This window comes from Propithecus coquereli, unplaced genomic scaffold (genome assembly GCF_000956105.1).
Source record: "Propithecus coquereli isolate 6110/MARCELLA unplaced genomic scaffold, Pcoq_1.0 Scaffold197, whole genome shotgun sequence".
Taxonomy (NCBI): domain Eukaryota; kingdom Metazoa; phylum Chordata; class Mammalia; order Primates; family Indriidae; genus Propithecus; species Propithecus coquereli.
Window position 1 is genome coordinate 3,784,387 of NW_012144633.1, and position 21,999 is coordinate 3,806,385.

General features: G+C 48.4%; 1 protein-coding gene across 2 annotated transcripts; it reads right to left on the reverse strand.

The window, feature by feature from the left end:
• Positions 1-3,444: 3,444 nt before the first annotated feature.
• ANKRD35 (ankyrin repeat domain 35) lies at positions 3,445-19,171 on the reverse strand. Of its 2 annotated transcripts, XM_012643457.1 has the most exons (14): positions 19,032-19,171; positions 13,342-13,472; positions 12,471-12,559; positions 12,045-12,109; positions 10,905-10,962; positions 10,652-10,722; positions 10,227-10,333; positions 9,438-9,622; positions 8,766-8,803; positions 6,605-8,599; positions 5,278-5,367; positions 5,002-5,067; positions 4,196-4,302; positions 3,445-3,659 (listed from the first exon to the last, which is right to left on the reverse strand). In XM_012643457.1, the coding sequence occupies exons 1-13, from the start codon at positions 19,068-19,070 to the stop codon at positions 4,240-4,242; spliced, it is 2,997 nt and encodes a 998-aa protein (XP_012498911.1). In that variant the 5' UTR covers positions 19,071-19,171; the 3' UTR covers positions 3,445-3,659; positions 4,196-4,239. The 2 variants fall into 2 exon arrangements, with proteins under 2 accessions (XP_012498911.1, XP_012498912.1); XM_012643458.1 differs by lacking the exons at positions 12,471-12,559; positions 13,342-13,472 and having other exon boundaries at positions 12,045-12,065; positions 19,038-19,171.
• Positions 19,172-21,999: the final 2,828 nt, after the last annotated feature.

Genomic DNA, 21,999 nt, shown 5'->3' on the forward strand with positions numbered 1-21,999 from the left:
TCCCGACAAGGTTCTTTCCTTGCTGCTTTGCTGCCCAAATTGGTGGGCCCCTCAAGCTCAATTTAGGCTCAAGTATTTAATTCTAAATCCCAACTGCTCCCCTCCAACACTTGAGTCTTCATCAGGCCCTGTGCTCATTTTTTTTTTTCAGTCTGCTCAGTCCTGTAGCTCAAAAGTCACTACAGTTTGTATTTTTAAGAATTTTCAGTAGTTGCAGGGGAAGAGGGTAGGGAGGATTATAAAAAAGCATGGAGGCCGGGACCAGTGGCTCACGACTGTAATCCTAGCACTCTGGGAGGCCGAGGCGGCTGGATCACTCAAGGTCAGGAGTTCAAGACCAGCCTGAGCAAGAGCGAGACCCCCATCTCTACTAAAAAATAGAAAGAAATGATCTGGACAACTAAAAATATATAGAGAGAGAAAAAATTAGCCGGGCATGGTGGCACATGCCTGTAGTCCCAGTTACTCGGGAGGCTGAGGCAGAAGGATTGCTTGAGCCCAGGAGTTTGAGGTTGCTGTAAGCTAGGCTGACGCCATGGCACTCACTCTAGCCAGGGCAACAAAGCGAGACTCTGTCTCAAAAAAAAAAAAAAAGGATGGAGGGGGGAACTTTTGGAAGTGATACTATATGCTCATTTTCATGATTGTGTGATGATTTTATGGGTGTGTACTTATGACAATACTTATCAAATTGTATACATTAAATACATGCAGTTTATCATATGTCAATAAAGTTGTAAAAATGTAAAAGAAAGTCAACCTCACCTTGATTCCTAGTGATTTCATGAAGGAGAAATCTCCTTTAAAAGTTAAATTAAGGTTATATGTTCTAACATCCCTACAGGATAACAGAAAACTGGGAACCAGGGCACCTGAATCTCATCCTGAGTGCAAGCTTCATGAAGAAACTTTTCTGTGCTGTTCAAACTATTCATATATCCCCAGTGCCTGGCACACAGTAGACTCCTTAAATATGTGTTTAATATGTTAATGTTACCAGGCAAAGGAAGGAAACTGCAAATCAGAGACAAAGTTTCAGATCGAAGGCCTTCAAAGAGAGTCTGAACCTGACCATGGCCCAGCAAGTTTCACTTACTCTTTTTCTTTTTTTTTTTCACCCACCTGAAATGCTATGTGATAGTCAGAAGTTTCACTTACTCTTATCCACACACTCCTACATCTGAAGTCTCAGGAATGAGGAGATAAAGCAGAAATGATAAGTCCCTGCCGAAGTCCTGTTAAACAGACAGCCCAGGAAGAATAAGGGGAACATCGGGATTATAGTTACTTTGGGGAAAAACATTTATTTATGAAATCAAAGAAAATTGCAGGGCTTGGGTTGTTGGGGTAACAGTTTGTGGGGTTATATGGAGAAAGATTGAGAAAACCAGGGCCTGGGGAAGGTTCCACTCCTGTGTTAACATGGACATCATTCACCACTCCCACAGCTCAGCCCATCCTGGGATCAGCTTCCAGGAGCCCTGGAGGGAGCCAAGGGCCTGGCTTCCATTACCAAAGCTGTTTCCTGACTCATACTTGAGCTTAGCCAAATGAGCTGCCCCTCTCTGGACCCTTCTCTCTGCAGTTTATTCTTCCCACCCCACACCCCCTATATAATGAGGAATGCAACAATCCTTTTATATTTTTTGGTAACTGAGAGCAAGTAGGCAAAGAGAGGTTCTGTTCCCCTTAATAGAAATGACTTGGACCCTTTTAATGTTCTTCCTTTGAAAGCTGCACCTCTTCTCCCCTTCTCCATCAATCCCTCCTCTCTCCAGTCCCCCAGCCTTAAAGCAGTCCTGTGCCCATCCACACAAACCCCAAAGCAGCCCCGCACCTCCTCTAAGATCTGATCTACATATTTCAGCTGTTTTTCCCCCCTCGGCCGAACTCCAGAGCCGGCCTCTGCAGCGCTTGTGGAGCCCCTGTCCTCCATGGCAGCCCCTCCTCTGTTCTCTCACCCTGCCTCTTCACTGCCACACTGCTGCTGCCTGACCCAGCACAACCCAGCAGAGGGCGGGCTGAGAGAAAGAATGGGAAGGGATCAGCGTGGGCCACCGAACCACAATTCCAGATTTTGGAGGAACTCACTGCCTCATTTTCACCTAGCAGTCTGGGTGGTGGAGGGGCAGGAAGGCGAGGAGACCCAGGGGAAGTGGCCAAGAGAGATAGATTTTTTTTCAGTCTGAGAACAGGACCAGAGGGAAGAGGCAAACTCTGGGTATCCCTTCATTCTTTTCCCAGGAATCAGACTTTTCCTCCCTCTTTGTACCTGGTACAAAGAACAGTGACCACATGAGATCATGTGTGTCAAATCTAGACACATTGCTTAACACGATAGAATATTTTAGATTGTACATCTTGAAGAAAACCCAGGTCCTTCAATCTCCCCTTCTCCTTAATAAAATATCATGGATTCAGGTGTCCATGGATTCAGGTAGAGAAAAAAGATTAGAGTTGTGTCAATGAGAAACAGATTTGAGAAAGAGAAAAGAACGTCAAATCTCATTTTCACAGAGACCTGTTTTTCAAACAGTGAGTCTTGATTCGTTAGTGGATGGATTATGACCAATATTTTTTGGTGGAGTATAATAGCAGAAAATAGAAGAGAAATATTATAGTAAGTATCATTTCAGGTATGTACACACAGGATGTAAAATGTATTTCTTACTATAGATCATAATCCAAGTTTTTCTGAAAGCTGCTGACTTATAGGGCCGTTTGTGATCAAAAAGGAAGGAAATAATTGCCAAAACTTGGAAGCAACCAAGACATCCTTCAGTAAGTGGATGGATAAATAAATGAACTGCCATACATTCAGACAACAGAATATTATTCAGTGCTAAAAAGAAATGAGTTACCAAGCCATGAAAAGACATGAAGGAAACATAAATGTATATTACTAAATTACAGAAACCAACCTGAAAAGGCTACATACTGTATGACTTTAACTATGTGACATTCTGGAAAAGGCAAACTATGGATACAGTAGAAAGAGCAGTGGTTGCCAGGGGTTGGGGGCAGGAAGGGATAAATAGGCACAGCACAGAGGATTCTTAGGGCGTTGAAAATACTCTGTTAATATAACAGTGGATACACATCATCATAAATGTGTACAAACCCATAAAACGTACAATACCAAGAGTGAACTCTAATGTAAAGTATGGACTCTGGGTGATGACAATGTGTCAGTGTAGGTTCGTTTATCATAACCAATGTACCATTCTGGTAAGGGATGTTGATAGTGGGGGAGACTATGCATATGTGGGGGCAGAGGATATATGGAAGATCTCCATACCTTCTACTCAATTTTATTGTGAACCTAAAACTGCTCTAAAAGGTAAAGTCCACTTTCCAAAAAAATTTTTTTAAAGAAAAAAGGAATGAAAAAGATTCTTTCCCCCACTCCTCTTTAGACAGGAAAAAAAACAACAACACCCAGCACCATCTGGCCTTCTGCTTTATTTTCCACGGGGCATGTTTCCATCCACACCTCCTCTGGTCTCATCCATTCTGATTCCAGGGTCCAGCTTCTCAGATCCAGGTCCATAATGTCAAATGCAGCCCTGCCCACACCACCCCTTAATGGCCAAACCCCCACTCCCACCCACCCACCACAGCCTGACGGAGCCTCTGTCAACCAGGGATGCTCTTATTCCCTGAAAGAAGAAATTCGAGGATGAAATGTACACACTTCTATATCCTCAGTCTCTTCCCACCCATGTCAGCATGCTAAAGGGGACCCTCATCTCTCTGGACTGGAGAAGAGGACCATCCCTGCAGGGAGAGGGGGGATGACTGCTTTTTAAATGAATGATATGACAGTGAAGAAGAGATCCTGGAATTCGTAGGGGCCCATTTTAGGGAACAATCTTGCACCACTATCCACCATCGCTCATCTTTCACTGGCATCTCCTTACCCCAGACCTTAGCGGAGTCACCCAACCCTTCTTTTCAGTCTCCATCTCGTAAGTTACCCCCTCAGTCCACCTGCTCACTGTTTCCTGACTCCACCTAGTGACTCTCCATATTGCGTCTTCTCAGTGGACCTCACCTTGAATGCTCTATGCCCCACAGGATTCCCCAGCGTCAGCCACCACAAGGGTAAAAGGAGACTAATTTCCTTCCATAAGCTTCCTTTCCCAAGTCCTTTCTCCTAAGCTTCTTCCCTCACTACCCTCAACCCACAACTCACAACAGAGAAACCCCTTAGTCCTGAGGGCACACAACGAGGCTGCCTCATTCCTCTTGTATGCTGAGGATTCGCAATAGGATATCATACACATCCTGTTCCATGTAGCCCTGTAGAAGGCAGGAAAGAAACAAAAGGAGATGAAGAACAAAAAATGGGGGGAGAGGCCGGGCGTGGTGGCTCACGCTTGTAATCCTAGCACTCTGAGAGGCCGAGGCGGGCGGATTGTTTGAGCTCAGGAGTTCGAGACCAGCCTGAGCAAGAGCGAGACCCCGTCTCTACTAAAAATTAGAAAGAAATTAATCGGACAACTAAAAATATATAGAATAAAAAAAAAATAGGGCGAGAGAGAGGTGGAGGAGGAGGTTCTGTGGTATAATGGAATGTTCTTTACTATGTACCCTCATTTATAGCATTTAACTTCTCCATGGCTGTTTCCCTCTTTTCCCAAGGAAGATAATTATGTCTACTTTTCAGGATTGCTGTAAGCGTATAAAGCAAACCACCTGCTACACAATAGGTGTTCCATTCTTTGTAGTTATTATTCCTAACAATGGAGCAAGCCACCCACCTCTTCTTCCTTGGTTGGGGACAAGAACAGGCCTTGAAAAGGGGGATAAACACCTCTTCCCTCTCACATTCATCCACAACCTCTCTTGATCTACCCAATGAGACCCAGAGATCTAGCACTGGTTCCAGCGCTCTGAGAAATGGCAAGTATGTACAAGTAAGAGAAAGGACCCCAAACGCAATGCCCCCTACCCAGCTCTATGTCTCTACCACCCGCCGGTATGCTCCACCATGCTCACCCGAGCAGCATTCAGCAGATGATTCCTATAGGTGGAGATGATCTCTTCATGGTTCTTCTGGTAATCCTGGGAGTGAGCATCAATGGGTGTCATGTGCCCACCCTCCCCGCACGCACCCAAGCACGAGCAGCAATAAATTGAAGTGGTCCCCTTTACCAGGTAGGCTCCCTTGACCCTTCCCTGGCCCAGCCTTGCCAGAATGTCTCTGACATGTACATCGCTTCCACTCCACCCTCTTCTCTAGCAGTGTCCATTTCTCTGAGGGCCAAAACATACCTGCAGCTGCAGGACAAGGCGAGCATTTTCTCCCCGAACTGCTAGAACCTCCTCGGAAAGCTGCTCCAGCTTCTTCAACAGCTCCTTGATCTGAGGCCGAAAGGAAAGACAGGGAACCAATGAGGCCCACGTCATTTCTCACCCAAATACCATCCAGGGTCAAGGGCAACTTCCTTTTACTGAGTATTTAATATGTGCCAAGTGCTTTTACACATATTGTCTCACTTAATACTCAAAACAGCTTTTCTTCTGAGAAGAACAATACTTCTCTGAGGGAAGTGTTATTATCCACAGTTTGTAGATAAGGAAACTGAATTAAGTGATTTGTCAAAATCATACAGCTACTAAGCGATGAAATCATGATTTGAACCAAGATCTCTGACTCCATGGTCCACGCTTTTAACTTGGTACTGGATCCTAACCTACTTCTGGCTGCTGACCACTGAAGGAAATGGAGACGGGTTTTTATGTCTTGCGAGGCAGGGGCACAGATGTCCTAAATGGTAACCAGCAGTAATAGGAATGGTGGTGGTAGGAGTAACAACAGCTACCTCTCACTGAGTACTCCCCGTGTGACAAAAATTGTTCTGAGTATTTTAAATAAACACAGTATCTTTTTAGTGTAATCTTCACAATCACCCTGATATTATCCTCATTTCATAGATGAGAAAACTGAGGCTTAGAGATGTTAAATAACTTGCCAAAGATCAGATGAGTAAATTTTAAAACTGAAGTTCAAATCCAGACAACCTCAGTCCAGAGACCACGTGTTTAACTGCAACGCTGTATTTTCTTTTGCCCCTGGGTCTACTTCCATCTTCTCCTTCAACGCAACACCAAAGTCCTTCTTTCTTCAATTAACCCCAGCCCACGCCAATTCCTATTCTGAATACCATTCCATTCCCATGCACTCTGTACTATGCAAAACGTATACCGTTTAAGTCACCTCCTCAGAACCTCAGCAAAACCACAGCAACCCATCACACTATTAGGCCTCTTCCTGGGCTAACACACTATTTAAGTCAAACCGCTACTAAACTACTGTGCTCCACGAGAGGCAGCCCTGGGCACACTGCTTCTGAACCCCGAGTGCCAAATTTGAGTACCTAAGCTCCCCTCTCTCTTCTATTAATACCTTACCTCACTTCCGGTCTTAACCCCAGTTCCTCTCAGACCCAGGAGAACGCAGTGTGGGCCCCGCAAATGACTGATGCTCCCTTTGAGGGTATTAATCTGACCAACCAAAGGTTGCTGGATTCAGGGGAGCAAAGCCCCGAACACACAGAAAGCGTCCCCAGTGCTCCCCACGGCGCTCTCAGCGGCTCACCTTGGCCTCCTTGTCCCGGCAAGCCCCAATGAGATGCTCCATCTTCTCTTTCAGCAGCTCGGCCGTTTTCTCGAACTGCTCGGATCGCCCGCGCATGTCTCTGGCCTGCTGCTCCTGCTCGGCGGCCCGGGCGGCCAGCTCCCCGTTCCTGCGGCGCTCCTCGGCCAGGCCCTCCCGCAGCCGACCCATTTCCTGGCAGGCTGTGTTGTATTTCTCCAGCAGGGCCTTCAGCTCCTGACCCCAAGCCTGGGCCTGGGCCACCAGCGAACCCCGAGTTTTCTCATGTTGCCGCAGGCTGGCGGCCTCCCGGGCCCTCAGCTCTGCCACTTCCTCCGTGGCTTGGTAGAGCAGCTGCTTCAGCTTCCCGATCTCCTGGCTCTTCCCGCTCATGGTGGCCTGAACCACCCGCAGCTCTTCCTCCAGCTTCCCTAGGTCTTGCTCCAGAGCGGCCACTTGGGGGGATGCCGGGACCCTTGAGGAGACGCCCGGCTCCCCACCCGGGGCCAGGGACCCCCGCAGCTGCTGGTTTTCCTCCTCCAGCCGAGCCAGCACCCGCTCGGCCTCACGGTGCCGGTCCACCAGCGTGCTGACGCAGGCCTGCAGCTCCTGCAGGGGCTCAGCCACTGTGCTCCGTGCGCTCCCCTTGCCCACTAGATCTGGGGGCAGGCAGTCCCACAGCCCTCGAAGGCCGCTGCTCTGGGAGGCCAGGCGCTTCCGAAGCTTCTCTGCGGCCTCCTTCTCCATGGCCAGTTCATCCGTCAGCAGCCCCACACTCTGCCGCAACTGCTGTAGCTGGACCTGCGCCTCGGGCTTGGGCACAAACTCGCGTTGTAGCCGCTGGCTCAGGGACTGCAGCTCCCTCTGCAACCTCTGCCGCTCCCGTCCCAGCTCCCCCAACTCCTCCAGCAAGTTGCTGTTGCTCAGTCTCAGTGCTGACACTTCCTTCTCCAGCTGTCCCTTTGCCAGGCCTCCTCCTGGGGCCTGCTCTTCTCCAGGGGCCCCTAGAGGTTCTCCTCGAGCCCCAGGAGACCTCTTCTCCTCTTCATGCTCTCTGATGCTCCCTGGGGCTGCCTTTGGGGCTCCCTCTCTGGACTCCTGGGCAGGTTTCACCTGTAGTCCTGCCTTTGCCTGATCCAGCCTCACCAGCACCCGCTCCAGCCGGGCCTCCATCTTCTCCCAGGCAGCTGCTGCAGCCTCAGCCCGGGGCGTCCCCAGGGCTCCCTCTAGGATTGGTCTTGACAAAGCCCCCCGGGCAGCATCCTTTTCTCGCCAAACTGCAGCCAGCTCCTCCCTTAGTTGTAGCAGAAGCTGGTTCATGGCTGCTATGCCCACTGGTTCAACCACTGTGCCTGCTGGTTCAACCCCTGGGGCCTGGGGCCTCTCCTTCTGGCCAGCAGGCAACAGGTTAGTATGATCAGGGCCAAGGGTCTGTCCCCCATTGGTGGTCAGTTGCTCTTCCGTGTTTTTCCCAATGGTCTCAGACCTTGGGCTCTGGGGTGGCCCCTGTTCTTGTGGTTGGAACCTTGCATGGACTTCATATTGAACCTCTCCTGGGGCTGAATCCTCGGCTTTACTGGGAGCTAATGTCGGGGTGACTGTGGCTGCTACCTGCTGCTGCTTCTTCAGCTCTTGTATATGCTCCACCAGCAGGGCCAGGGGACAACCCTGCTCCATGCCATCCCCTCCAGGCCTGAGACTAGAGCCCCCCCTTTGTGGAGCTGTAGGCTCTTGGGATAGGAGGAGCCCTAGCTCCTGCACCTGCTCTCGAACGTGGTTCTCTAGGCCCAGGTAGGCTGCAGCTTGAGTCTTACACTCCTCTGTTTTGCGCACCAGCTCCTGCTCCAGCTGAGAAACTTTCCTCTGCTCCTCTTCATACTTCCACTTCCACTCCTCTGAGCACGGATCTTCATCCTCCTCTTCCTCCTGCTCCTCCTCGGGCTCTGCTCTCCATGGGCTTTTAGGTGGAGAACCCGCCTGGGGCTCAGATGGAGAGGCCTATGTTGAAAACAGAACGATGAAGTAAGGCCATGCAGCTAACCTAGCCCCAGGAGGGCCTTTCTTCTCAGAGCCTCTTGATGTCCCAAAGACCACAGGGAAATGGTCTCACTGGGATAGCCTGGGGTGAGTCAGAAGCAAAAGGGGGAGGCACTTAAGATCTTACCTGAGATGCAAGATCTGAGTATTGGACTAGCCTTTGACCTATAAGAAAAGATATGGGGGAAATGAGAGAGAAGACAGGTCTGATGTGCTTCTAGCCCATGCTCTATCCTTAGACTTTGTCTGAGAGGAGTGGCCCTTCAGTGTGACAACCCTCACCGCATGTCTTCCTCGTGTCAGGAGCCACCCTTGTTCAATGGGTCCCTAACTACCCAGCAACTTTAGTTTTCTGTGCCAGAGGAGGGCGGGCTCATTCATTTTGTTCCCTCATTTATTTATTGGTCATTGTGCCAGGCACTGTTACAAGCACCAGGACCTCAGTGGTGAGCAAACCAGACGTGGCCTGTCATCTGAGGGGTTTCCAGTGTGGTAGGGAAGAGAGAGATCAGCCCACAAATCACACAAACAGATGTGCAATGACAACGCATAAACGCTAGCAATGGCACTGGCCAGAGTTGTCCTCAGTGAGAGACAAGGCTGCATTAAGGAATTTTGTGACCATGTTTTTGGCAATTTTGGCTCATCTCCTAGTAGCAGCAAAAAATAAGTAAACTCTCAACTAGGGTGAAAATTATTTGTCAGATGAATTACTTCCATGGGAACAAATGGGATTCTAAGAAGGTTCCTTGACTCTGTGGCTATCGAGGAGAATCTGAAATTACAAAAAGGCCCTTACCACCCCTCCGCCGCCGGTTCAAGGCCTGCCGTAGCAGCCTCCACAGTGCCTTGTCCTGCGTGTGCAGAGCATAATGGAGAGCATCATGCCCAGTTCTGTCCACTGCCCCTGCATCTGCTCCGTGGCCCAGGAGCAGTTCCGCCACCTCAGCACTGCCTTTCTCACAGGCCAGGATCAAAGCCGACCTGTGGGTTGAGACAAATCTGACATAGGCTTTCCCCACAGAACCCAGGAGTCCTGGTTCCAGAAATTCCACTCACAGGGTGAGCTCTCACTCAGTGGGGTCAGAGAACAACAGACCCACAATAGAGCAGACCAGATGTTTCAAATGCCGTTCCTTGGAGGTGCAGCATCAGAAAGCAGGTGGCCAATTGGAATTGTTCCATTTTTACCTGTTTTATACATCAAGGTTCTACATGAATATTTTATTGGAAAAAAGGACCCCCTTGCTTAGAAGATAGTTTGAAAACCAGTAAATTAAGCCCTGGGTCCAGAGGTATCAATTCTACTTCTGAGGTCATCTATGCTGGCAGATGATGGTGGCAGCAGGCAGAGTTCTTCTGAACCACCACTGGGTGGGAAGGAGGTCTCCAAGAACACAGAGACCAGCCTGCCTTCTTCCCCAACACACACACACACACACACACACACACACTCACACACACACACACACACACTCACACACACACACACACACACACACACACACACACACACGCTTTGCCCATTGGCTCCTTTCCAGTTTGGTCAGGGTCTAAAAACTGGGGTGGGAAGACAGGGAGGGCTCACTTGTCATCCTTGTCTGTCACATTGACTCGGGCACCTCTCTGCAGCAACTGTGAGCAGATAGCCGCGTGACCGCCCAGCGATGCGATCATCAGGGGTGTGCGTCCATCCTGCACAGATCGTAGGAAGCGCTTCATGAGCAGCCAGGGAGAGCCAGGGGCTTGACACAGTCCTACCAGCTCCTCTCTCCCCACACCTCTCCAGAAAAAAGCCCAGATCCTGGGGCTGAATACTCCCTTTTGGAGGGTTAGAAGCTCTCCAGAAAATAAGGCTTAACCTCTCTGTGAGGAAGAGGAGGAGAAGCGGGAGGGGAAGGGAGAGGAGGGTGGTGCCACACAACCCCAGGTCATAGAATTTGGCAATAAAGCTCAGAGAGAGCAGCGGCCTCCCTGTGTAGGGCATTGCACAGCTGCCCAGCTGCCACTCACATTATCCAACACGTCCAGGAAGGCTTCGTGGTCACACAGCAGGAGCACACTTGAGGCACAGCCAGAGGAGGCTGGGGAGGGTTGAAGGATTGTTGGATTAAGTGGAAGCTTGAAGGACACCTACTCAGACCATGACCCAACATCCCCTCCAGCCATTTCAGCAGTTGGCCCTGGCTACCCTTCCCTCCCCTCCTCTCCCTCTCCCACCCTATAGTCCTTGCAGCCCTGCTCCCACCAGTCCCCTGGCACACACCTGCCCAGTGCAATGGACTACGATTTTCTGCATCCACAGCATCTTCGTTGGCACCATGCTGCAAATGGCCACAAAGGGAAGCAGCATGGAGCTTGGCATCAACATCTCATCCCATACCCGCTGTTGGGTCACCAATTTCCATGGTAATATGGGGAGGGGCAGGAGGACCAAGGCTCTGGGGGAGGCCATCTACTAGGCAAGCCCAGGTCATTCCTTGCTGATGACAGGCAGCCTTGAGTTTCAGCCCTGGATTCTAATCCTAGGGCCTAAGAAAAATCAGATGATAGGCAAATAAACACATTAGGGAAAATGACACCTGAGTCCATGGCTGGTACTTTAGAATCATAATTGTGAAACTTGGAAAGGATCAGGAAGAATAAAAGCAGAACACCCATTTGCCCAATGGCCTGTTAAGGTAACTATGCCTTTTTCACTTTTAGAGACTCATTTATAAATTATCTTCATGTCATCTTGTGTATATTTCTCTTTATGCTATAAGACAAGAAACTCCTCAAAATCCCAGCACTTTGGGAGGCTGAGGTGGGAGGATCGCTTGAGGTCAGGAGTTGGAGACCAGCCTGGGCAACATAGTGAGACCCCTTTCTCTACAAAAAGTTTAAAAATTAGCCAGTCATGGTGGCACATACCTGTAGCCCCAGCTACTTGGGAGGCTGAGGTGGGAGGATGGCTTGAGCCCAGGAGTTTGAGGTTGCAGTGAGCTATGATTACGCCACTGCACTCCACCCTGAGCAACACAGACCCCATCTCAAAAAAAAAAAGTCCCAAAAACCAAACAAACCAGACAGTAAGGCTTTGATTTAATTTGAACACCTCTGCCCTCCTTCCACTTGCCCTTCATAAAGGTTGTCTCTGCAGTGGCTCTGCCAATGGCAAAGGTCAATAGTCCCTGGCAACTCTGCCTTGTGACCTGCCCTCAAGGGCAATATTGAGCATGGTGCCAGCACATAGTAGGTGTTAAACAATTGTTTGGGAACAAATGAATAAATGACTATCAGACCTCTTATTAGGGATGAGAGGGGTACATTTGGCCAGCTATTGCTTGTAACTACAAGACAAAGTTAGGAGACTCTGGGTCCACGTCTTTCCTTCACGAGAGTAGTATCAAGGGATTGCTCTCACCTGAAGCAGGACCTTGACACACTGTGGCTGGCAGGAGATGGTGGCCAAGTGCAAGGCAGTACTTCCTGGAAACAGAAAGAGGGAGAGAGCGAGGGTGGGTGGCCCCATGCATGCTGATGACTCACAGGGAGGGAAGGCAAGAGACGCACAGATAATCAGAAGGAGATTAGAGAGAGAAGCTTTCAGCCACACTGGGCCAGAAATTCCTGTTCCCCAAGTGCCTGGTACCTGTGATGAAGGTGGGAGTTGGGGTGAGGTGTGCCCAGCTTGCAGGGAGGGGAACCCCTGGAGGGAGGCTGGCCAGGACTTACTGAGGAGAAAAGGAAGGGGTCACAGTTGGAACCTCCAGCAGGGCCCACCACGGGCCCCCAGAGCTGCTATAAAGGGACGAGCAAGCAGTGTGGCCCATTGCTCAGTCTAACTCACCGTCCTCATTCTTGCTGTTGATGTCAGCCCCGTTTGCAAGCAGTATAGTCAGACACTCTGTCAGGCCTTTGGAGGCTGCCAGATGGAACCTGCCAGAATCAAGGCCAAGAGGCAGAAGGATGAAGCAATGGGGGGATGAGGAGTGAGACAATCTTAATAAGCACTGCTTGCTATGCTCCCTACCCCAAAGTCAATCCCGAAAGCAGAAAGGGAAGTTCCCCCAGCCTGACTTCCAGAGAAAGAGAAGGCTCTATGTCATAAAGTCAGAGGGAGCTGGAGGCAAAGATAGAATTAAGAGCTACAGGTCTCAAGGAATCTCAGACTTTATTGCAGGGGTGTCCAGGGAACACATAATTACCTTCCTCTCTGAGCACAGAACACTTAGCGGAACTGAAAGTGTCAGAACAGAAAGAGTCATCCAGAGCAGAAGGCTGGACATTTGAAAGCTTATTCGGGCAGAGACAAGGGATAATATTTTTCTTGTCCCAATCACTCCCTCTATCCGTGTACTCCCATGGCTACAACTTCATTTCTCATTTCCCGAGCATACATACCATACCCTCTTACTTGCGCAATGAAGAAATATTCTATTTAGTGTATGTATTAGTTTTCTGTTTGTTTAATGGGATTTATGTACTTCTCGAGTCAGTGTTGTCAATCTGGGTTGTGAGGTGGATGGAGCTCAGGAACGATATCTTCTTCCCTCACTTTGTGTAGCACTTGATACGTAGCAAAGGTCTATTGATACACTTGCTAACCAAGACAACAAAAAGGGCTCTAAAGTTGTAGGCATTCTGTGGTCCTATAGCATATTGGAGCTTGGGGCTTTCAAAAGGAATCACATTCCAAGGGCAGGGCCGGGAGGACTTACGGGGACTGGCCATTGGAGTCTAGCTTGGTGGGCCGGGCCGACTTCCTGGAGGCAAGGGCAGCCACGCGTCCCACGTCCCCCCGCTGCACTGCCTCCAGCAGCTTCTGATCCCGACGATTCCATCTCTCCACCTGGTCCAGAGCCACAAATTGTGTGAATATAAGGAATGGGGGTGGTATGGAGAAAGAAAAGAGGGAGATGGTTAGGATGCCAAGCAAGAGAAAAGGAACATCCTTGTCCATAAGGTCCTTTCACTGTTCCACAAGTCACTCACCCTAGATCATTTAGTCCTTCTTAGGTGGGCCAGCTAAATAAATATTAACCAACACATATGCCCCCAAGAACAATTGACAATTATCGCCAGGCCTGACCGACGAATTAAAAATCGTTTATCAGTGCTGAATGCATAGTATTTAAACCTCTTTTTTACCATCATTATGATTAGTGTTGTTAGATGTCTAACCTCAGAGCAGTCCTAGCCACAACTCCTTTCCCTTTTGCTCTCCAGACAAACTGAGCCAGCCTGACCACCCCTACGTGGGCTCACACTGCCTCTCACTCCCCCTGCTGTCCTGCTTTTTGTTCTCAGTTCTTCGAGAAGTAAACCAAGGCACCTAGCTTCAGGTTACAGCTAGAACTCCAGATACCTACCCATACCATCTCTATCCATTGGCTTTGGGCCCCAGATTGGGAGGAGAAGCTAGAGTTTCTGTTTTCCCATATCATATCTATGCCCTTTGGCTAGTCTCTCTTCCCTTTCCATAGCAACAATGAAAAAGGCAGAGTTCGGTCTCTAGCTATGCTTGAGGAAGGAGCAAGAGGCAGTTCCCCTTCTCCCCCCTCCCCTTGCTCCCAGTTTCCCTGGTGGGGAGCAGCTGTCCCAGACAGCAGCCACACCTGGGCACGCATTGTTCTGTCATTCCGGCTTGAGTTTTGCGGATGGTAGAGTAATTACAATAATTGAAGTATTACAGGGCGTGAAAGAGATGGCTATGTAAAAACGCCCAGGGCTGAAAATACAGAAAAGCCTGGTTTGGTCCCCAGAAGGGAAAAGAAAGAAGGAAGGGATTGAGGCAAAGATCTATGGTGTGGTCAAAAGGACCCTAGATGAATATTTTGTCAGCTAGCCTGAGTTTGGGACCTGGTTCAGCTACGTGACCTAGAGTAAGCCATTAAACACCTCTAACCAGCCTCCTCCTCTATAAAGTGTGGGTAATAATAACTGCCTCACCATGTTGTGAGTATTAAACAAGCCAATGTATATAAAATCTCTTTGTAAACTGTAAAGAGCCACACAAATGTATGGCATCTCACAACAAAACAGGAAGTAGTAGGAGCTTGGTGGTGGCACATTGCATTTTATGAGGTATAATCACTGACAAGAAAGAAGCCATAGGCCATAGGGGGGAAGGTGGGGACAAAAAATAGGGTCCGTGGAAGCCCAATAACTCATTTTAAAATACTGTTTACATAGCCAGGGCAAATTATTAATCAACAACAGGAAAGATTTAAATGCCTAAACCGTAAAATGATCTAGGCTAGATGGATTCTGAGGTAATACTCCTGTACAGCACTTGCAACTCCTCACAGCCCTTTCAAGTGCGGTTTCAATTAGCTTCTCAATGTCCTGGAAAGTAGTTAGCACTGATATTATTCTATCTCTTTGACAGAAGAAGAAACGGAGGCACACTGAGGCTAGATAACCGTCCAGGATCACACACAAGAGTGGCACAAGTGGAATTAGAACCCAGGCCACCTGATGCCCAATTCTAGTTCTCACCACCAGACCACACTACTACAAGCTATGGAAAAAGATTTACGTATTTCCAGATAACACTCTCAAACTGCCTCCAGGGCAAAGCCACCCACCATCAGACTCCATTCCCTGCACAGAGAAGAGTCTCCAAACAGGTTAATTCTCAAGGATAAAACAAGCAAAATGACTCCCCCACATACTGTCAGACTCTGACATGTAAGAACACATTTTCCAATGCCCCTTGGGGATCGGGTCATCCCAGGAAAAGCAGAGAGCTGAAACTATGTCTCCACCACACAGCACGGCCATCAGCTGACCTCATCTTGAAGTTCTCCACTTAAAATCTTGATGCCAACTCTTTCTGTCTGTGAATCTAGACATGTAACAACATCTCTGAACCTCAGTTTCCTAACGATATAATAACATATAAAGCATCCAGCTCTGTGTCTGTCACATAGTAGGTGCACAATAAATATTAGTTCCAATCCCCATCCTTCTTGGCCTTGCTGGGCACAGTTTGGATGTTCCTGGGCTCAGAATTCTCCAGCCAGGACAGTGGAAAGAAGGGATCTTGCTCATATCAGCCAATGAATAACAACCAGGCTGTATAGGTGGTGAAAGTGCTTCTTAGCAATGCGGATACTTTTATTTCCAGCTAAATAGTTCTAAACCCACCGAATTTACTTCCTATAATCTCATTATATTAAGAAGAGTTCAGAATGGGTGGAATTCTTTGTGTCCAAACGTCCGCAGTGCTGTAGTAAAGAAAGATAGAGTAACGCTTTCAAATTCCAAGATCCAGTCCACAGCTTACCCCAGCACCTTGGAAAGGAGGCACTGGATTACCTTCACAGCCTCCAGGGTGCAATCACCAAATTAATCAGCAGACTCACTAACAAGCATAAACTTTGTATTTCTATAGTTGAGATTAGGGGACCTTTGTAGAAGTAATTGTACCCTCTTCTTATCTCTGGCTGAGTACCAATAAGCATCCTATCAAGATGGAAGCACACCAACAGATCAAGAGTGGCTACAGGTGAATGGAAGTAGAACGGCTGTCCTGGGCCGGCAGGCGAGGTGGCTCACGCCTGTAATCCTAGCACTCTGGGAGGCCAAGGCGGGAGGATACCTTGAGCTCAGGAGTTTGAGACCAGCCTGAGCAAGAATGAGACCCCCCACTCTCTAGTAAAAATAGAAAATATTAGCCGGGCATGGTGGTGTGTGCCCGTAGTTCCAGCCACTTGGGAGGCTGAGGCAGGAGGATCACTTGAGCCCAGGAGTTTGAGGTTGCTGTGAGCTGGGATGACGCCATGGCACTCTAGCCCGGGCAACAGAGTGAGACTCTGTCTCAAAAAAAAAAAGGCTGCCCTGGAGGAACCAGGACCTGACTCCCAATATTTCAAATACAATAGACATTCCCCTAAGCCGATCAGTGACAACCATTTAAAGCTATTTTCTGGTGTATTGCCTACCTAGGCAGAATAAGCTCATATGTAAGATATCCTCGAAAATATCCTCTACTTGACTAAAATAACATGAGATTATTATAGGAGCTAGGTTTTTGTCTGTTGATTTTCCTACATACTGGATAACTCAGATTAACTTTTTTTTTTAGATTAACTTTAAAATGATCAAAGATCTTTTAGTCCTTACCTCAGACAGGGCACAGGGCTCTGGCCCTGGACCTAGGTGTGTGAGTGGACATGGGGCAGGGCAATTTTCCAGTATAACTGGGGAGCCAGGCTTTTAGAGTGGCCAGAAAGGATGTCACACTATTTCTCTGACAATTGGGTCTAGAGTGGTTAGCCACCCAAGGGAGTAGAGAAATTTATCATGACAAACGTGGGGAAATTTCATGACGAAACAATTTGCAGCTGAAACTGGCCTATTGTCGAGCTTTCTTTCTTTTTTTTTTTTTATTACCCAGGGCGGTGCCCTTGACCCTCAGGAGCCGCTCTGCGATGTTCTGGCGCTCCTTCTCGGGGATCATGCTGTTGGGTGTTAAACCACTGGTAGTGGCTCCTCTCCCTGGGCCTCCTTCAGCTTGTCAAGCTTTCTATGACTCCAATCTGTCCAAGTAAATAGTTTTCTTTCCAGCTAGATAATTCTAAATTCACCCAGTTTACTTCCTATAATCTTGTTATACTAAGATCATATTACACTGAGTTTAGAATGGGTGGATGTTCTTCATAGTCAAACCTCTGCACAACTGGAGTCAAGAAGGACAGAGGGATGGTTCCACATTCTAAGAGCCAGTCCATTGCTCACTCCAGCATCTCAAAAAGGAGACACCGCCCAAGGATTGGAGAATCAACAAGAATGGAATAGTTTTTCCTGCTCCTGAGGAGCAGGCAGACTCCACACCTCTGAGAGGGAAGGGCAATGTTGAGGACTTTCAGTAACTAGGGAAGAGTCCATAGGAATAAAAAAAATTATTATGAGTTAAGACAAGTCCGGGTAGCCTCAGTTTCTAGTACCTCTCATAGTAAATGCCTTTTGACTGGTTGATCAATGTGTGGAAACTAAGTGAAGAAGCAAATGTAAGTGGGACAAGAACAGGCCTCAACAGAGTTCCTACTCTTGCCTCATAGCCTGCTCCCAGGATGCTGTGGCCTGCCCATGCAGTGAGCTAACTGAGCATTTCTCATGTTTGTTTATGAAGGATACCACTAAGTCAAGTAGCTGGCTAATTCACATCTAAAGAAGCCATAATCCTAGCCTCCACAGAAAATTCCATCCCCACATAGGAGGTCTCTCTGTAAGAGGTCTTTAGATAAGGAGAAGCAATATCCTCCCTGAGCCACCACCTTCTATAATTTTCTTTCATATGTTTTGTTCTGGGAGAATATGGGGAGTAGAATGACTTCAGCTGAGAACCCTCAGAGTGAGTCTGCTCTATCCTCTTCTCTCACCATCACTTTCCCCCAACTCAAGCAAAGGAAACAGAGAGTACAAGCCCTAAAAATGTGGGTGAGAGTTCAGGGTAAAGGAAGAGTCTGGTGAGAAGCAGGTAGAAGGCCTTGACTGGCCCAAGAACCAGTCTGATGACCAGACACTGCAGTGAACTGGCTGGGGTGGATTCTGCAGGCAACTCACCCAGTCCCTTGGGGAGCAGCCAGGCAACTGTGCATCCTCTGGCAGTGCCTATCAGGCTAGCCAGACTGCAAGATTAACCCACAGTGAGCAGGCAGACGGAAGTCCAGGCAAAAGAGGGAAACAGGGTTGGCAACCATTGGGCAGAGCAGGGCAGAGGTTTAAGAGGAGAACAGAAGGCTGCTGTCATGGCAGCACCAGTTGAAACAGATTTGGAGTGATGTCTGAGGGCCAGCAGTGCAGGCAAAAGATGGGAGTGGAAGTGGCATGGGGTGGGATGGCGGCAAGCCCAGAGGAGACTGTGAAGAAGGGTTAGCAGAAGGCGCAGGGGGTACTTGTCCGGCTGACAGGAAACATCAGGAATAGGGCCATATAGGAGGGCAACGTTGTGGGGACAGGGCAGGACTGAAAAACGGGGCTGTGGGGCAGGACTTGGGGGGATAGAATGGAGTACAGGGCTGGGCAGGGACTGGGTAAGATGTTTGGGGGTGCTTTGGTACTGGGAGACAGAGCAGAAGTAGGGGACAGGACCTTGGGGAGAAGACAGGGCTGCAGAAAACACACCAGAAGTTGGGGGTGTAGATGCTAAGAGGACAAGAAAGGGGCCAAGGGAAAGGACTTTGGGGAGGCCAAAGGTTAAGAAGGCAAGTTAGAGGCTGGGGGACAGGGTCTTCAGGAAGGCAGGGCTGGCGGGCTGCATTGCAGGAGCAGAAGAGCTGGAAAGACCGATAAAAAAGAAAGGCGATGGTGCACGGAGCCGGGACCCAAGACTTTTGTCACCACAGGGCTTGAGCCCCAGCCCCACCCCCAGCCCCATCCATCCACACATTTTGGCACCTACCGCCACCTGTGAGCTGGAGCAGGAGAAGATGCGCTTCATGGCCGGCGTCAGGGCCACGGGGGGACGGGGACGCGCAGAGAGCCGGGCCACAGGTTCCCAAACCCACTGAACTCGGAGGCGGCTGTGCGAGACAACTGTCAAAACGCAGGGCAGGACCCGCCCCAGGACCCGCCCCGCTCAATCAGACAGGAGAACCCGAGAGCTGGGATTAAAACTCCGCCCCTGGCCCTGCCCCATCCCGCCCCTGCAGAGCCCCAGAGCCCGCAGTCCTGGGCGGCAACACGAGCGTGGTCTCAAACCTCGCCCTCCCAGCCTGACCCGCCCCCGCGTCCGACCTGCTCAATGGGCAGCAGCACCCGGCCGGCTCCCGCCGAGACTCCTCCCGCGACTCCTCCCGCCCCAGCGGCTCCAGGGCGGCCTCCGCCCCAAACCCCGCCTGCGCCCCGCCCCTCGGAGCGCCGTGGCCGGAGGCCGTCCCGGCTTCCCGGGTGGGCTTCGGTTTTCTCAACTGTCGCATGTAACCGCTGCCGACGTTACTTCTGCTCCCCACGCGCCCCGCCCCCCACCCCATTCCCGAGCCGAAAACTCTGGCACAAAAGAGGATTTGAAGAGAGCAGTTCGGAAACGGGCGGAGACCGTAGTGCTGAGCGTAGAGAGAGCACGGATGATGCGCGGCCGGTGCAACCCGGGGACGAAACCTGGGGGAAAGACCAAGCTCAATGTTTTAACACACCTCTGAGTTAGAATAGGGCAGAGGGGGAAATTGTTTAAGCATCCCTTCCGCAAATAAATAAATAAATAAATAAAAATTAAAAATTTTAAAAAGCCAAAAAACCCCCAAAATCTGTCTTCACTATTTCCACTGCTGTTTAAATTCAGATTCTCAGTAATTCTTGCTTAACGGTCAGTCACAGCCCGGTGGTTTTCCAGTCTCTCCTTCCTCCTCTCTGCAGCCCTAGAGAGCCCATTAAAATGCATACGAAAACCTACAGGATAAGCCCAAAGTTCTTCACGTGGTTTATAAGGCTCTTCAGGAGCAGGACCCTGTCTTCTTTCCCAGTCTCATTTCTCATTACTTTCACAAAAGAGCCTAAACACTGAAACTGTTCTAATTTACTACAAGTCCATTTGCACCTGGTGATTAATCCTCTCTGTAATGCCTCCTCTCACCCTTGATGGCCCCCAGGCCAAATTATTTTTTCTGTAAAGTTTTCCCTTACGACCCTGTCACCCCACCGCTAACAGTGTGCCTCTTGTGTGTGACATACTCCTAGTACTTACTGACATATTACTCTGCAACCAACTCTTTGTATTTGCCATTATTTGTTTACATATTTGTTTCCCCTATTGGGCTGGGCTCTTTGATGGTAGGAGTTGTGTTTTATATTACTCCCATTGTCTAGCAGGTATTAGATGCTTAATTCACTCATTGGTGGGGTGAATGAATGAAAAAAAAATGGAAGAAGAAGAAATGGAGGCTGGCCATGGTGGCTTACGCCTGTAATCCTAGTACTCTGGGAGGTCCGAGGCAGGAGAATTGCTTGACCTCAGGAGTTCCAGACCAGCCTGAGCAAGAGTGCGACTCTGTCTCTACTAAAAATAGAAAAATTAGCTAGGCATTGTGGGACCAGCCTGCAGTTCCAGCTACTCGGAAGGCTGAGGCAGGAGGATCGCTTGGGCCTAGGAGTTTGAGGTTGCTGTGAGCTATGATGATGCCACTGCACTCTACTACTCGGGGCAATACAGTGAGACTGTCTCAAAAAAAAAAAAAGAAAGAAAGAAAGAAAGAAAAAGAAAGGAAAAAAGAAAGAAAGAAATGGAGCAACAAGAATAAAGGAAGGAACACTGCAGTTGCTTCTCAAACAGGTACTGCTCTAACAAGGGGTAACAAGCTTGCTGAAGAATAGTTTGGGTTTAGAGAAAGCCCCATTCTAGAGCTGAGGATGGATAGAAGAGGGATCTCCAGGTGGAGAAAAATATTAAAAATGCTGTTTTAGAACTAAAAACAGAACTACTATTCAATCCAGCAATTCCACTACTGGGTATCTACCCAAAGGAAGACATCACTATGTCAAAAAATATATACACTCATATGTTTATCATAGCACTATTCACAATAGCAAAGATATGGAACCAACGTAAGTGTCCATCAACAGATGATTAGATAAAGAAAATGTGGTATATATATGTGTATATATATTACTTCCTTAGGAGAAAAGAAACAGAGACAAGAGAACTAGAAGCAGAATGAGGAAGGCTATGTTTTTCTTCTCCTATATACATACACACACACGTACATATTTAATATGGCTAAAGACTATGCTATTTCAGAGAATTATTACTATCTCTTGGTATATATATGTGTATATGAATTACTTCCTTAGGAGAAAAGAAACAGAGACAAGAGAACTAGAAGCAGAATGAGGAAGGCTATGTTTTTCTTCTCCTATTAACACAGGTCTACAGTTTACTGGACTTGAAATGCCAAAGCTCACTAGAGAAATTCTGCTGCATCTCCAAATCAATTAGTGTAATTCTATACCAGATTACATTGACTATGGAAATGAACCTCTGTAACTCTTGTATAACTATTGTGCCTAAGGATTTTTGTTGGAAACAGAAGCAGATTCCCCAGGAAGCTTCTGTTTCAAACAGAACAATGAAAGGAGGCATGGCCTTCCTGAAGGACACATTATTTGAAGCAAGGTTACAAGTAACAGAAATCCCAACCCAAGTGGGTTTAAGTAACAAGGTTTTATGTATATTAGCATAAGCATCAGAAAAGTCAAGGGATGGGCTATGCAAAACTGAATTCAAAACTCAAACAATGTTTCTAACCATCTGTGTTTTCTCCTCAGCAATATTGGCCTACATGTGTTGGCAAATAGCAGTGGCAGATTTAGTTTTTATATTTCCTTAGATTCCAGGTCCAATAGGAAAGAATGAGATTCTCTTTCTCAAAAATTTC

Coding starts and splice junctions, on each gene's coding strand:
- ANKRD35 (XM_012643457.1), bottom strand. CDS start 19,070: ATGAAGCGCATCTTCTCCTGCTCCAGCTCACAGGTGGCG. Junction 5,368..6,604: donor GCCGGGACAAGGAGGCCAAG/GTGAGCCGCTGA, acceptor TTTCGGCCTCAG/ATCAAGGAGCTGTTGAAGAA. Junction 5,068..5,277: donor GCCTTGTCCTGCAGCTGCAG/GTATGTTTTGGC, acceptor GCTCACTCCCAG/GATTACCAGAAGAACCATGA.